Raw genomic sequence first — 17,016 nt, 5'->3', positions numbered from 1 at the left:
CTGCAGAGGGAAAGAAAACCGAACAGCAGGGCCACTCTCGGTGTAGGCCTCATTGATCCTGAAATTCATCGTCGGAAGTTGGGCTTTGGTGGTGACCAGGCTGGACATTCAACCAGCCTTGGTTGCGGCAAAAGCTCCTGTACCAAGGGTATTGGGGCTGTGAAGCTTCTGGGGGGTCAGCATCTTGAAACTCATTGGAGAAACAGGGCGGACCCTCTAGAACCACGGTGACCTCCTACTGGCGAGATACTCCCTCAGTGGACCCGGTGGTCAGCAAAACAGAGTACCGGACAAGTGCAGTCGGTGCCTGCAGATGCAGGGGAGTGGCTCCTCCACTCCAAGGGAGAGGCTGCTTGTTGGTTGAAGTGTTGGACAGTCCTCCAAGGGTTTCTGGAGGGTGTCCAGCTTCTGGATGAGTCGATCTCAGTGATTGTTGCGGTGCAAGCAGTCAGGCAGTGTTTGGTGCAGGACCTCTGATCTCACGTCTTTGGCACTTTTTTGTCCTTCTTCTGTTCCCAGGTAAATGAATGTGATGTCCTAGTGTCAGGGGGACTCCTAAAGGCTGCATTTAGGGGCATTTCGGGAAGTGTAGTGCTAGTAGGCAATGGGCCACTTTTCCCATGGGTGACTACACCCCCTACATGATCACTTCCTGTGGAGAGTGGGCATAATCCTGACCCAGAGTTCCTAGTTTCTCCAAATTCAAAATGGTGAAACGCTTTCTTGGCTGTCCACTTCAGGTGGCCCACCTTAGGGGTATGCCTATCCTGAAAGTGCAACACGCCTACTGACTATCTAATTTCCCTCCTTCTCCAGTGCCATATGTGCCTCAAGGCAGAAAGTGTCATTCCCCAGATCTGGGGAGAAGCCGTTGTTGCATAACAAAGGCAGCAGAGGCTTCGAAGCCTCTGGCCTTGACATGCTAATTCACTAACCATCCTGCTAGAGGAGGTGTGATTACCTTCCACCGGAGCAGGCATTGTTTGGGATCTCAGAGTGCGGGCTCTCACCTCAGGGAGTCAGAATGATACAAGATAGTCAGCACACTAGAGGACTAGAAGGTTTTCAGGGGGTACATCTAAGGTGCCCTCTGGGAGCATGTCATGGTAAATCTAGTACTGGCATCAGTCCAGATTTATTTAGACAAGGTGTTTGATACCAAACACCATTGGTTTCAGTGAAACCATAATGTAGCTGGATAACTCGTAATGACCAGTGGATGTCCTTAAAATGGCTGCCTGATCACTTACAATATTTAGCGATGGAACTAGAAATCACTGGGCCTGTCTGCTCATGCAAATGGTCTCACGTATGGTATAATGCACCCTGCCTCAAGGGGTGACTTACAATTTGTGTATGCAGTGTACCTTTACATGGCACACAGTTAGTGTGTCATGCTGTGTTTTTAGAATGGTTTGCACCATTTCAAGCAGCCTGCAATGACAGTCTGCATGCTGTCTGGGTGTTGGATCCCTTTGTGTGGCATAATATATGCTCCAGTCCTTGGGGACCCTCCTTAGTACTAAGGGTGGGCGGAATTTGCGTAAAGCTCCGCGAAACAGTACAAAATCTCTGCGAGCACGCAGAAATTCAGCGAAAACACAGAATTGCTTGTTCGCGATGCGTTTTTCCTGTTCGCGATCGCTATTTGCGTACTCGGGGGGAAATATCTTGCGAACACGCATTTTGAGAATGCGAACAAGCAAAAAATTCCGCAAAGCTGCGGAACGCAGAACTTTGGGCAATTCCGTGTTCTCCGCGGAACGCGAAATTACCCAAATTCCGCAAATTCCACGAGCGGAACAGAATTTACCGCCCAGGCCTACTTAGCACCCATGCCTTAGGTACCAGGGTTAACATTTACTAGGGACTTACATGGGTGTCAAAGGCCTTGCAAATTGGTTACAATAAGACATTGACCTTGTTTTATGGGAAAGAGCACTGGCACTGTGGGTATGTCAGCAGGGACCAAGTTCACTTTCAGTCAAAAAGCATAAGTACAAAAAGTGGGAGTGACCATGTCAAAAAGGGCACTTTGCAACAAAAAGATAACCAGATACTGCAGTGATATTACATCATAAACCTTAGCACAGTGGAGCTTGGAGGTTTAAGATGTGATGTCTACCTTTTTTGGAATGATGCAATTTGCAATCCACCATATTATATATGCAAAGTCATGGATACTAGGAGAAAAGGCTATCCTAGGTTGTGTAATGAAATGATATCCATTCGTTTGTAGGTTATATTCTTTGCATGGATTGGTAGCTCAGACGTTAGTTCAGTTCATTTTGCAGTGAGAAAGCAAGAGGATTCTTTTTTTCTCCCTCTCAGATGTAAATGAATGTAGACAGCATGTGTGCAGGCCAGACCAGCAGTGCAAGAATACTCGTGGTGGCTACAAGTGCATTGATCTTTGTCCAAGCGGGATGACAAAGGCAGACAATGGAACATGCATTGGTGAGTATTGCAGACCCCATTCATAACTCATGTACAACGTCTTTATTATTACACACAATGTGATTATAGAACACCAGCTGTAGTATTGGTGTGATAGTCTCATCATAATGCCTGTTCTCTTATGTAGAGGGAACACATTTTTTTGGTGTAAGGACTTTTAATCCCTGGGCAGTCACCACTGAATGATAAGAGTCAGTGACTGTCCCTAAGCTAAACGTATGTGAAGTATTAGCACACCCTCCCTCCCTGTGTACTTTTTTGTTGTTTTTAACTGCCACTTTTCCTTGTGGAGAAGAGCGGCATCCAGCAAATGCTTGAAGGGATGTTATCAGCTTCATGCTTGAAGGGATGTTATCAGCTTCTTTGCCACTCCTCTTGTCTGTTTATGGTGCATATATTTTTTGTTGTACAGGGCCTAACCCTCATAACCCTGTTTCTTCCCTCCGGATTCTTTCATTTACCATTGTGCATCTTCTATCAGCATGCAATCCCAGGATGCAGCACTGATGGCAAAATGTCTGCAGGCAAGACCCCAGGAATCATTTTGTGAATACCACATTTTTGTTATTACCCTGATGCTCTTTTGGTTTGGGAATGTTTTGGGCCCATATGCCTCATCTTTATATAAACCTACCTTCTCTGGAAGTTATGATGGAAAAGTCAAGAAGGAAGGTGTGTCTTGAAGACTGCTTGAAATGTATGGCAATGGCCACATGATAGCATTCTTAACTTTATCACAACCACTTCCTATACCACCAGGAATGTATGTAAGCAAAGATCTTTTTTTAAAGATACAGCATTGGCTTTGTTGCATGCACATCACAGAAGCCAGCTACTTAATATTCTGCAGACATCCATAAACCAAGCAATCAAAGAAGAAGAATGGGGCTCGCTACTGGTTTCATCCCTGAAATTCATGAACCTTAATAGGTGATGGGATTTTTGGCTGTATAAAGCTTAGCGCTACAATGAATCCAAATACTTGAAATAGTTATTTTTTGCCTTTGGCTTGTAGTTCTAGAAATAAGTTCTAACGAGTTAAAAAAAAGTCTGGATAGACTTTTTGGTCTCCGGTACAATTACATGAAAAGAATCCAACTAAATTAAATTCTCAAATTCCAAATGTTCCATAAGCATTTCTTGCATCGGTCAAACATGAATATTAAAATAGAAAAATGCATTAGTATTATTGCCTTTGTTCCAAGATAATTGTGTTCTGTAAAATGCAAAGCTACTCTAATGCTTTTTAATGACATCTAAATCAATAGAAATATTAACTAAACTGTAGTATCAGGCCAAAATGTCATAAAACAAGCATTATAACTTGAAATAATAAGTTAAATCATACATCGAAAGACTACAGCTAATACAAAATACACACCCACATAAGAGTAAAATACATCACAAAATACACATTTAAATCTACTGTCAAAACAGGCTGAAATGTACTGCAGCCTACCCATGGGTAAACTGAGCACCATAAATGCCAATCAGTGAAGGGAAAGAATAACACTAACATACAGTGAACCATAAAATAAATTAAATGAAATACCAATATAATTAAACCTTTATTTAAATAATTGTAAGTTTATTATTTTTAAAAATAAAATAAAACATTAATAAAAATAATTACATTATGATAAAAAATATTTTCGAGGCATGTGAGCTGTAGATCACATGCTTTGCATAAGTCTGCCATCTAATGGTGAGTCCGGATGTTTTCACTTTGTTTTTCTTCAAAGAAGTCTTTTCTAGTCACGAGGTAGGTGACTCCTCCTTTCGGTGATAATGCGCATGGGCATCAACTCTATTTCAGATTGGGTTTTTTCCGCCATCGAGTTCAGACGTGAATTGCTGTGCTCCAGTTTGACACCATTTCTCAGGTTCCCCTCAATGCGCAATCCACTACTCTCAATGGTATTGTTTCTCGATTGCGTTTCCTCATTCTCCACGTATTGTATAGTTAAAAAAATATTCGATTGGAAAACTCGTGGTCGGCCGTTGGGCCTACCCACGTCGGGTCAGATCGCAGTCTAGGGAACGGACTCCATTTAAATTCTGTCCTGGGTGTCGTGCTAAATATTCATGCACCAATTTGCACGAAGTGTGCAACTTGTGTCTCTCCCCGGAACACAACGAACAGGACTGAGATGTGTGCTGATCTTTTTGATCAAATTAGAGGCTCCGCGGTCGTCGGGCTCGAAATGTGCCAACAAAGCAGCTTCGCTTCGGATCTTTTTGGAGAAGATTCAGAAGAAATCTTTGACGACCAAGGAGCCAAAAAAAAGAGGAACACATTTTCTTGTCAGACGTCGAATCGGACATGGAAGAAGACGTTCCGCAGGATCAACGTACTAATATTCCCCTGCCCCAAACCATGCTGAAGAAAAAGGCTCCAGGCCCCTCTGTGCCTTTGGGCCAAGGTCAGCACCGAGAACATGTTTCTAATGCCCAGGCTTCGGGCTCGGCACCGAAACACCAAGCACCGGGCCTCGGGACCGAGTCGGGCCCCATTCGGACACCGAACTAAAATCTTCGGCACCGAAATCCAAGTATGTCCTCGTGACCATTCCTTCGATCCAAAAAAAATCTTCGGATCCGAACTCTTCAGCACCGTAACATTCTGCTCTGAAAACATCGGCCCTGAAAGAGAAAACAGCTCCTCCTCCATCCAAGGAGCCTCGTTTCGACGTTCCGCCTTCCAACAAGGACCCGAAACAAAAAGAACTTGTCATCAATCCTAATACTGCTCATATTCAGAGATGGAGGAAGCTTACCACATTCCCCTTAAAAAGAAATATGTGGCTACCAATCCTTCTTCTCCTCCTCCACTTCCCCCCCTTTCCCACTTGACCCTAATTTGCTTATTACTCCTACATATTCACCACAACCACATTCACCTGACATTCAAGATGACAGGGATGGGGATGGATTTGCACCAGATGACAATGATCCGGATGCATGTGATGACTATAACTCCTATGTGCCTTCATTGAAGAGACTAAATTCCTGGACTCCCACCAGGCAGGTTTTCGGCCATCACACTTGACCGAATCAGTCATCTTAAGCGTAGTAGATATTTAAAGGAGGGAGAAGACAAGGGGTACATGCAGGCACTGGTCCTGCTCGACCTGTCGGCTGCATTTGATACCGTGAATCACACAATATTAGCGGATAGAATGGCAGCGGCAGCCCTAAGAGTAACGGCCCTGGACTGGATTATCTCATTTGTGGGTGATTGTACCCAGTTTGTAAGGCTGGCATCCTTTAATTCGGCCAGGGTCAATACTATCTGTGGTGTTCCTCAGGGCTCGTTCCAATCCCCCCATTTGTTTAACCTTTATATCTGCCCCTGATCCACTCCCTCCAATGCATGAGGGTTAAGGTCTATAACTTTGCAGACAACATGCTGTTGATTTTCCCAATAGACTAGACAGAGGACTCTAAAGCATTTTGTCGTGACACCATGGTATTTATTAAAGACTAGATGTGTCATAATCACCTCAAATTCAACTCTGATAAAACAGAGATAGTCATCTCCAAAAACAGACTCCACCATTGGACATCAGGCCACTGGCCAGCTACTTTAGGCACTCGACCTATGCCTAAGATCCATGTAAAAAGCCTGGGCATCCAAATTGATGCTAACCTATCTATGCACGCACAGATTAACCTGGTTACATCTTCATGCATTTATCAGCTAAGAAATTTTAAGAAAATCAGGAGATTCTTCACTAGGGTGGCAAGTACGGTGATCATGCTGGCCATGATCATGTCCGGGCTGGATTATGCCAATGCTATCCATCTGGGCCTCCCAGCTAATCAAACCCACAGACTGCAGCTGGTACAGAACCAAGCTGCCAGATTAATATTCGAGCCACACTAAGCCATTGATGAAGCAGCTTCACTGGCTTCCCCTGGTTCAGCGGTCTATGTTCAAGACAGGCTGCATAATTTTCAATGCACTCCACGATAGGGGCCCTAAATTCATCTCCTCAAAGATCTCACCATACCTTCCCAATCAGAACCTAAGATCAGCCTCAATGAATCTGCTGACTACTCCTAGATTCAAGCGCAAGAGAATGGGTGGCTCGCGCTTTTTCATGCTAGGCCCCAAACTTTGGAACTCCCTTCCGAGCGATATTAGATTAACGCCGGACTTCATTGGTTTCAGGAAAAAACTGTAAACCTGGCTGTTTACCCAAGCTTACTGTTATATTTGACTTCGGGACGGCTTCCAACCTCCATTAGCGCCAAGAGACCTTTCAGTGTATGTGCGCTCAACAAATTTCCTAAACATAAACATAAGCATAATACAGATCCTAACACTGACAATGACCCAGACTTATACCCTACAAACCCATCTCCACCTGACGACAATGTAGGGTACATAGAATTAATTAACAGGGCTGCTCAATATCACGGAGTTCAGATTCACAAAGAAACTCTTGAGGAAGACTTTCTCTTTGAGACTTTAAGTTCTTCTCAAAGAGCAACTCAAACACTACCCATGCTTTAGGGCACTCTTAAGCATACAGATGAGGTTTTTAAAGACCCGGGGCATGCAAAAATACTAACACCACGGGTAGATAAAAAGTACAAACCTGCACCCACAGACCCTGTCTACATTAAAGGCCAAGTTCCCTTAGACTCTTTAGTTGTTTCTAACGCTCACAAACTAGTGAACTTGCAAACAACAGGAGATGCCCCTCCTTCTGACAAGGAGTCCAAACTCATAGATGCCTTGGGCAAAAGAGTCGCTGCACAAAACATTCACCCCCAGTCAAGAGATCTGGGTTAAATCCATCATTCTTTTGCTCACCATTCCACCCCAGTTTAGACCTGGCCATATGCAAATCAGTCTTGACCCTGTGCCTCATGGGAACTGTCCAGCCCGAACTGCCAAGCCAGGTTCTCCCTGGACCTGAAACAAGCATCCTAGGACCGGTTTCCGGGTTTCACCCCTCTTCAGCCAGGATAGCTTGATTCCAGTGGCACAGTGAGCCCAGGAACCACGGCTGAGCATACCTGGTGCACTTAGGGCGAGAAAGCAAAAGACACACAATTGATGGACGGAATGCAGAACAAATCAAAACATTCACCCCCAGTCAAGAGATCTGGGTTAAATCCATCATTCTTTTGCTCATTATGCCACCCCAGTTTAGACCTGGCCATATGCAAATCAGCCTTGACCCTGTGCCTCATGGGAACAGTCCAGCCCGAACTGCCAAGCCAGGTCCTCCCTGGACCAGAAACAAGCATCCTAGGACCGGTTTCGGGGTTTCACCCCTCTTCAGCCAGGATAGCTTGATTCCAGTGGCACAGTGAGCCCAGGACCCACGGCTGAGCATACCTGGCGCACTTAGGGCGAGAAAGCAAAAGATACACAACTGATGGATGGAATGCAGAACAAATCAAAACATTCACCCCCAGTCAAGAGATCTGGGTTAAATCCATCATTCTTTTGCTCACCATGCCACCCCAGTTTAGACCTGTCCATATGCAAATCAGTCTTGACCCTGTGCCTCATGGGAACAGCCCAGTCCAAACTGCCAAGCCAGGTCCTCCCTGGACCGGAAACAAGCATCCTAGGACCGGTTTCGGGGTTTCACCCCTCTTCAGCAAGGATAGCTTGATTCCAGTGGCTCAGTGAGCCACTGGTAGCAAGGTATGACAGGGCTCACTATAATGAATTGGAACAATTGCTCCAATTCTTGCCAGATAAACAAAATCAAAGGCACATGATTTAATTCAGGAAGGAAAACTAATTTCCAACACGTCCATTAGATGTGCTTTAGATACAGCAAACACAGCAGCGCGCGCTATCAACACCAGTGTCCTTTTAAGATGACACACAATGCCAAGCTTCTGTGGGCTTAAACCGTAAGTCCAAACTTCTATTTTAAACTTACCATTCAATAAGCAACACCTCTTTGGTCCTGTGGTGGATACTTCTTTAGAAAAGATGAAAAATCCATGGGGGCTTTTCAGACCCCAGCTGGTCGGGGTTCCTTTTGCCGCTCCTTTTACAGAGGGGGCTCCAAAAATATTTCCACAGACACCTCCTCTTCCTATAAAGGTAACAATCAATCACCCTCCTCCAGAGGTTACTTTAGAGGAAGATTTTGAGGTAATAATGGCAAGGGTAGGGCAGTAGAAACACACCCTGTACCTCCCCTGCAGCAAACAAATAGTGACTTGCCTCCGCTTCCCCCCGATCATTCCACACCCGTTGGGGGACGTCTCTCTCAATTTCTTCCCATCTGGAATACAATCACTTCAGACGGATGGGTTCTGCAAATTATCCAATCTTGTTATTGCCTAGTGCTTACCAACAATCCCCCAAAAATTCCTCCACGAACACCCACAATGTTACCAGAGCATTTGGAGCTTCTCAAACAGGAGGTTCACTCTTTACTGCAAAAGCGAGCTATAGAGCCTGTCCCATTACAATATCAAGGGCTCGGGGTATACTTCCTATACTTTCTCATACCCAAAATGGACAGATCTCTCAGGCCTGTATTAGACCTCAGAGACCTAAATCTCTACATTCAATTGGACCACTTTCAAATGGTAACACTTCAACAAGTGCTCCTACTCCTTCAGCAAGGCAATTTTCTGTCTACTCTAGACTTAAAGGACGCATATTTCCATATTCCAATATATCCCACTCACCACAAATTCCTCAGGTTCGTGGTAGCGGGAAAGCATCACCAGTTCAAAGTGCTCCCATTTGGAGTGACCACTACTCCCAGAGTATTCACCAAATGCCTGTCAGTCGTCGCTGCACATCTGCGAAGACAACATATTCCTGTCTTCCCATGCTTAGACGACTGGCTCATCAAAGCCAGCACTCTCACAAAATGTCTACAGCACACTCAAACAACAGTACACTTACTGCACAACCTCGGATTCACAGTAAATCTGTTGAAGTCCCATCTCCAACCCTCCAATATGCAAACGTTACACAGATACACAAAAAGCTCTAGCCTGTCCCAATCCAGCCAGAATTCTCAATATTCAGGCTCTAATTTCAAAGTTTCAACCCAGCCACTCATTACCAGCTCGGGAATGTATGCAGCTCCTCGGAATGATGGCATCTTGCATCATGATAGTTTCTTATGCAAGACTTCAAATGCATCCCCTTCAGGAATTTTTAGCATGTCAGTGGAATCAGTCTCAGGGGCAATTGACAGATCTAGTGTTGGTGGACGGCCGCACTCATCGCTCTCTCCAGTGGTGGAATCCATAGAACCCTTCCAAAGGGTGGCCTGTCATTGATCCAATTCCCCAGACAGTGCTAACAATGGACGCATCCCTTAATGGTTGGGGAGCTAATCTTCAAACTCACACAATTCAGGGATTGTGGAGTCAAAAGCAAAAACAACTCCACATCAATCATCTAGAGCTGCTAGCAGTCTTTCTAAAGCTCAAAGCCTTTCCGACTAACCCTGTAGGCAAAGCTGTCCTGATACGCACAGACAAGATGACAGCCATGTATTACATACAAAAGCAAGGAGAGACACATTCTCTCCAACTATCACACCTTGCACAAGCCATTTGGAAGTGGGCCATTCCTCACAAGATTTATCTCCTAGCGGAACACCTCCCAGGAGTAAACAATCAGATTGCAGATCTGCTCAGCAGACAAAGACAACAGATCCACAAGTGGGAACTTCCCCCTCAAGTTCTCCTCCTGTTCTTCCAGATCTGGGGCTTCCCAGACATAGATCTGTTCGCGAAACACCAAAACGCAAAATGCCCAAACGTCACCTCCACACCCATTATCCAAAGGTAATGCTCTATGAATGAATTGGTCTGGGATATTTGCCTACGCTTTTCCGCCTCTCCCACTCATTCCACTAGTGGTTCAGAAACTCAGGCAAACTTCCCTCATACTAATCCTGGTAGTTCCCACATAGGCTCGTCAGCTGTGGTTCACTACCCTGTTGGAACTCTCAGTAGTTCCTCATCAAAAACTCCATCTCACATCCAGTATCTGCACGCAGAGCCATGGAGAGATAAGACATCCAGATCCCAAGCCTCTCAACCTTGCGATCTGGCACCTGAAATCATAGAGTTTGGTTATCTCAATCTTCCCCCAGATTGTATGAATATCATTAAAGAGGCCAGATGACCTACTACAAGAGCTTGCTATGCAGCAAAATGGAAGTGGTTTGTTATTTATTGTAAGAACAACCATATTAACCCACTTGATGCTTCTGTTCACAATATCATCTGCTATTTACTGCACCGTCAGCGCTCAAATTTAGCATATACATCTATACGCTTACATCTTGCTGCAATAGCTGCATACCTTCAGAGTAGACAACATCTGTCTCTTTTCAGAATGCCTGTTATCAAGGCTTTTATGCAAGGACTTAAAAGAGTTATTCCACCGAGACTTCCACCTGCCCCAGCCTGGAATCTTAATATTGTCCTTACCAGACTAATGGGTCCACCCTTTGAACCATTGCATAAATGTGAACTGCAATTTCCTACTTGCTTTCCTCAGTGCTATCACATCACTGAGGAGAGTGGGTGAACTTCAGGCACTAACCCCTGAAGAACCATTTTGACAAGTACACCACAACAAAGTGGTTCTACGCACTAACCCTAAATTTCTACCCAGAGTTATATCTGCCTTCCATATCAACCAATCTGCCGAGTTGCCTGTGTTCTTTCCTCAACTGGATTCAGTGGCAGAACGAGCTCTACACACCTTAGATATTAAACAAGCATTACTTTATTACATAGAAAGGACCAAACCTTTTCATAAAACTACCCAACTCTTTGTTGCTTTTGCTCCACCACACAAAGGCAATCCCATTTCTAAATCAGGAATTGCCAGGTGGGTAGTCAAATGTATTCAGACATGCGATGCAAAAGCAAAGAGGACTTTACCAATTCCCCCTAGAGCGCATTCCACTTTCAAAATAGGGGCTTCTATGGCTTTCTTAGAAAACATTCCCATAACTGACATCTGTAAAGCTGCAACATGGTCTACACCACACATATTTACAAAACACTGTTGTGTAGATGTGTTAGCAAAACAACCAGCTAATGTAGGCCAGGCAGTTCTACCTACACTCTTTCAAACAACCCCAACAGCTACAGGTTAGCCACCGCTTTGGGAGATTACTGCTGTATAGTCTATGCAAAGCATGTGATCTACAGCTCACGTGCCTCAAATGGAAAATACTACTGACACAGTATGCATCTGTTCTTGGCATGTAGAGCTGTAGATTCACATGCGCCCACCCACCTCCCGGGAACCTGTACCTGTTCCAGTACTATCTTACTTAGATACAAATGCATGGACATCTCTATTCTACTCTTACTAACTCCATTCTCACCCTCTGTGGGAAAACAATCTAACAATAGAGTCGATGCCCATGTGCACTATCACCGAAAGGAGGAGTCACCTACCCTGTGACTGGAAAAGACTTATTTGAAGAAAACAAAGTGCAAACATCCGAACCCAACACTAGATGGCAGACTTAGGCAGAACATGTGAATCTACAGCTCTACATGCCAAGAACAGATGCATACTGGGTAAGTAGCATTTTACATTCTAAATCATACTTCAAAAAAGGTAAATCACCCAAAAATACATAACTGGCATCTAAGATTGTGACACGTACAACACTCATGATGCTATGAGGGGTGAAGGAGGGAAAATGATCTTTTAATTTAAATTAATTTTATATATATACATATATATATGTGTATATATATATATATATAGATAGATAGAGAGAGAGAGAGAGAGAGAGAGAGAGAGAGAGAGAGAGAGAGAGAGAGAGAGAGAGAGAGAGAGAGAGAATTTTATAGATTAAACATGGAAAGTGTTGCCCATTTTCACTGTGGTAGTCCTAGATAGGTAGGAGTAAGGACATTTGCTTAAGATTTATTTAAGTAAAAAATATATAATCTTTATTTATTTCATTAAAAAAAAATCACATTCACTAGGGAGATCATTCCCGTGATAGTGGAGACCTCCACAAACAGGCCAAAAGTTATGATTAGCTTTTAGGTCTTAACTTCAGTCATTAGAGTCTCCACTCTCTTTGAGGGACTTGGGAGACTTGTAAGTCTACATCTATGTGTAAATATGAACATGAAAATGGTGAGTTCAATCCATGAGGATTTTTACACTTTGATGTAGATCTACACAGAAGAAATCTACACATACAAACTTAACTTTGTGAGTGGGGCTCGTGGTTGTCTGGCATAGTGAACATTTTTTCACCTTTCTTGTAGGTGCTTGTGCATTCTAGCCTGTTTTTATGTGTGTTTGTGTACGCACATCCGCACACTATTGTCATCCAGTCCAAAGATAACCTAACATTCACCCCACAATTATGTTGCTTACTAAACTGTATCTTCACCCTCTGCTCAGCTTTCTTTTTTTCCATTAGATATTGATGAATGCCGGGACGGGATGCACCAGTGCAGATACAACCAAATATGTGAAAACACACGTGGCAGTTACCGGTGTGTGTGTCCACGAGGATATCGATCTCAGGGAGTTGGAAGACCATGCCAAGGTAAGTTAATAAATGTATTTAACATACTAACACATTTTTGTGTACTTGGCTTCGGCTTATGGCTGCTGTTCCATTAGTAATAATATTAATATTCTTAAAAATCAGCATTCTCGGTTGTTCTCCCAAGTAGAGAAAGACTATATATTTGCCTGCTCAGAATTTACTGAAGTGTTGACAGCTGGAATCGCATTGCAATTTACCTTTTGTTTCAGGACATCATTCAAAAATAAAGTAAAGATAAAGGAAAAATTTCAGGTCTAATAGCAAGTGCAAAACACCAAGGGCATAAGCAATTTTCCCTTTTCAGTAAGTTTACTACTTTTTTTGGGTAGTCACAAAATCTGAGTGTACATTTTCTCCAAAATAGTAACTTACACTTGGATTTGTGAATAGCCAAAAAAGTTGTTAGACTTACTCAAAAGTGTAAATTACTCAAAACTGTATAACCCCAGGCCCTTCATTTTGGTGGAGACATGCGAGACATACAAGTTACCCTTTTAGACTTAATATGCACTGTTTTGTAAAACAAATAGTAACCTTACTCAAAATTGTAAATGGCTCAAATGTGTATGTTACATCTGTGAATCCGGCCCAAAGATTTTAAGAGATGTCCTATTTGAAGAAGAGTGTCCAATTAGTTGAAACAAATATCCACATAAACTGAACAGTTGCAGACATGAGGTAAGAGGTAATGTACCAAACAGTTTTATTCTAGCAACAAAACTAGGGTTTCCTTACACATAAATCATCTCAGATAAGGTTAAGTAGAAAAAAAGATATTTGGAACAGCAATCAAATCAAAGGTCTTGATTAGGGTGGCATTTGTTCACAAGGGCTGCTTTATAAAAAGTCAATGTGCGTTTTTCATGAACATATTTCTATGCAGCCACCATATTGGCATACAAGGTAAATTAAGTCTGCAGTAATAGAGCAATTTGTCTAGCATTGGCAGTGACATTAAAGCTCAGGTCTCCGCCTTCCCAGTAGGCAAAGTACCGCCAAACCACATTCTCTTGCAAGTCACTTACAGTCCTCAAAAACTATTAATTCTTTTTAGAAACATACATCCATATTTATTCTGGGATAGGGTGGACACCTATGACTACCACTCTTGTTATGATCTTCAGCATCTGCATAGATTTGTTTTATTAGGTATTTACACAGCACACACTTTTCACCTAAAGGGGGTTCTTGTCACTAAGTAGATAAAGAGAGGCAAGCAGATGAGACAAAGAAAATTAGTAAGAAAATCTAGAATGTATGGCTCAACCTGAATGAAAGATGATTTAACTGGATTAGAACTTGTGCCATTAGCATGAAAGTAAAAACAGATGTGATTGGACCAGATGAGATGGGCAAGTGTCCCAATGTAAACTTGTTTTCAAGTGAGTGAACGTTTTTGGGCCCGCTGGCATTCAAGCGGATTAGATTTACCTACTTCAATGGAGAATCCCAATATCCACCTTTGTTTATCATTTACATTCCCCGCCCATTGCTACCGTAAGCAAAAATGTAAGAAAAGTAAGTTTTTTGCAAAAAGGAACAAACTACGAGTAAAAGCTACTGCCAACTATTACCAAACATATTTCAACAGTGCTGGTGCAATCATGTTTTGTTTAGGAGGAAATATTATCGTCATTGCTCTTGGAAAAGTCTTTTCAGGGCAGGATCTTGCATATGAGAGATCATTAGTGCTCTGCAGGCACAGAGCTAGTAGGAGTCCACTGCACCTTTAAAGCAACCAGATGTACAAAACCCTATTTAGAGATTTCAACAATATTACTGAAATTTTCTATCTGTTCCTCATTTGTCTCCTTACTAAATCTCCTACATAAGTTACAAGAGATAAAAAACATTCAAAACGGAAATTCCTGCGGTAAACTCACTATTGAAAATAACTTTCATTCCAACACTATTCACAGATAGGATACAAACCTGAACAGTACAATTAACACATACGTTTATGCAGTGGTGCACTGTATTGGTAACATCTGGCACTGTGCATTTTACCACTGGCAAAATAAAATGAAGTCATGGCGGAAGTATTTATAAAGGTCTTTCTTGCCTATTTACCCTTACTTTACATTACTAAATATAGTGCATGGAACGTTGGGGTCATATTTTCAAGGTTCAGAAGCAAATTACATCACATTTATAATCTTGTTCATAATTTATCAGCAAATGTTATTGACATAAATGAAGATTTATCAGATCACCTTCCAGTCTAAGGGATCCTATTGTATGCATTAGTTGTGTCCTGGCATGACTTAGCACGAGGCATACATCAGTGGTCCACATAGGTTGCTGCAATGATATAATTCAATTTGAATGACTCTATTATTGATTCATTTCATAAAAAATTACCCCAAATAGTTAATCTGAAAATTTGTTTTGGATCTTGCACTCGTGGACCAAAGTTTAATATCACTGGTTTTGTTCATGCTCAAGGTGGATGGTGCAGATAGCAATAGTGGATTCATGTCTTGCTAAGCCACTGACAGTCTATTCATTGCTCCTTTGTGGTCTTTTCTGCATCTTCCGCTTCTGATTTTCTGGCAACCCAAAAAATGCCTATGAGCATAGATAGCATGGCAGTATTTATTATGCCACTCCATTTGTCTCCATGGGCTAGCTTGCACTTTCCTCTTTCGTTATTGTTGTTGAGACATCACCATAATCAAAAGCCAATGAATACTAAGGGCCTTATTAGTCCACTGGAGGACTTCCAAGGCTGTGGTGCAACTGCACTCTGGATTACCATTGTAATCCATGGCGGGCAGGTGTGCGGGCAGTGCAGCAGCAGTCTGACAGCGTTAGTCAGTTAGGCTCATGGGAGAGCCTAACATTGCAGACTGCTGCCGTGAGAGCACCGACTGCATGTTCCTGCACGGTGTGGCGTGCATGCCACACCGTGAATGAACTTGGGGTGTAAATGCATCCCAGGCAGAGGAGCGGCAGGGGGCCCTGTTAGGACCCCCTTAGTTGCCTCTCTGCCACACCATTCATGGCAGGTGCACCGCCATGAAATGGGCGGTGGAAAGCCAACTCATAATGTGCTGGTTGGGGATTTAGAGGCACCACCAGCATATTGTTGTTCCTGACTGATGCACGACTGCCGCTAGATCCTGGATTCCCAGCAGACGCAGCGGTTCAATGGCGATCCGACTGCCACACTCGTAATACTGTGGGTGGGCCCACAGTGTGGAGGTGGTCGGACCACCACCGCGAGTACAGCGATCCTAGGGACCGCCATACTCGTAATAAGGCCTAGATAAGAAGCCCTACTGAGGTGAAGATATGGAGTGGCACATCAAAGGAAAACACTCTCCTTGACGGCAAAGAGGCTCTAGGTTGGGACAATCCATCATAATTTTAGGGGGACTGGACCGTTACATATATTTAGGATACACAATGACAATGTAAACAGTTGCATTAAGATTAATTATGTGCAAGTGTATTTTAAGTGGCAATCCCGAAAATTTAGCCAACGCTTCCTGTATTCACTGTTGGGCAGTATTCAGTATGAAATGATTAATTTAATTACATTTATATACCCAAAAAGATTATGAAGGGTGCTGACAAATGAGTCCCACGGTACAATTATGATATCATATTATGTTTACCCTAGTTCTCGTGGGCAGATAGGGTTGTCCTTGTATTATTTACACATATCCTTTAAATATGGTACAGATCCAGAGTTCCTCGAACCACATTCAACAATTCTGCTCTAGCCTCCCTGCAAAGCCCAGGGTACAGTTACATTTTGACATACGTGCCACAGATATGCACTCTTTCGATGTAAATTGTTAGAGTGAAATATGTATACATTCTCAGAATCCATCTTCCAGACGTTGTGTTTTGCTCACACCAAATTTGATGTTGAAAAAATACTCTCTTTTCTTTGAAGGCTAAACAAATTCTTCCAATGTTCCCAAATCATGCATAATTCCTCATGAGGTTGCATTGATTAGATGGCTGACGTTTGTTGTGATAGCCCTTCATAGTTATC

The 17,016-nt window shown here is 43.0% G+C and overlaps 1 protein-coding gene across 1 annotated transcript in view; it reads left to right on the top strand.

The window, feature by feature from the left end:
• The window catches only part of HMCN1 (hemicentin 1), a 1,072,905-nt gene that overhangs the window by 1,019,803 nt on the left and 36,086 nt on the right, over positions 1-17,016 (top strand). Inside the window, exons 102-103 of the mRNA XM_085601687.1 lie at positions 2,332-2,457; positions 12,879-13,007. Of these exons, the coding sequence (XP_085457813.1) occupies positions 2,332-2,457; positions 12,879-13,007 (255 nt within the window). The remainder of the gene's footprint in view (positions 1-2,331; positions 2,458-12,878; positions 13,008-17,016) is intronic.

Source organism: Triturus cristatus, chromosome 4_2, assembly GCF_964204655.1.
Source record: "Triturus cristatus chromosome 4_2, aTriCri1.1, whole genome shotgun sequence".
Taxonomy (NCBI): domain Eukaryota; kingdom Metazoa; phylum Chordata; class Amphibia; order Caudata; family Salamandridae; genus Triturus; species Triturus cristatus.
Note: the sequence above shows the minus strand (reverse complement) of the source record. Positions and strands in the feature narration are given on the sequence as shown.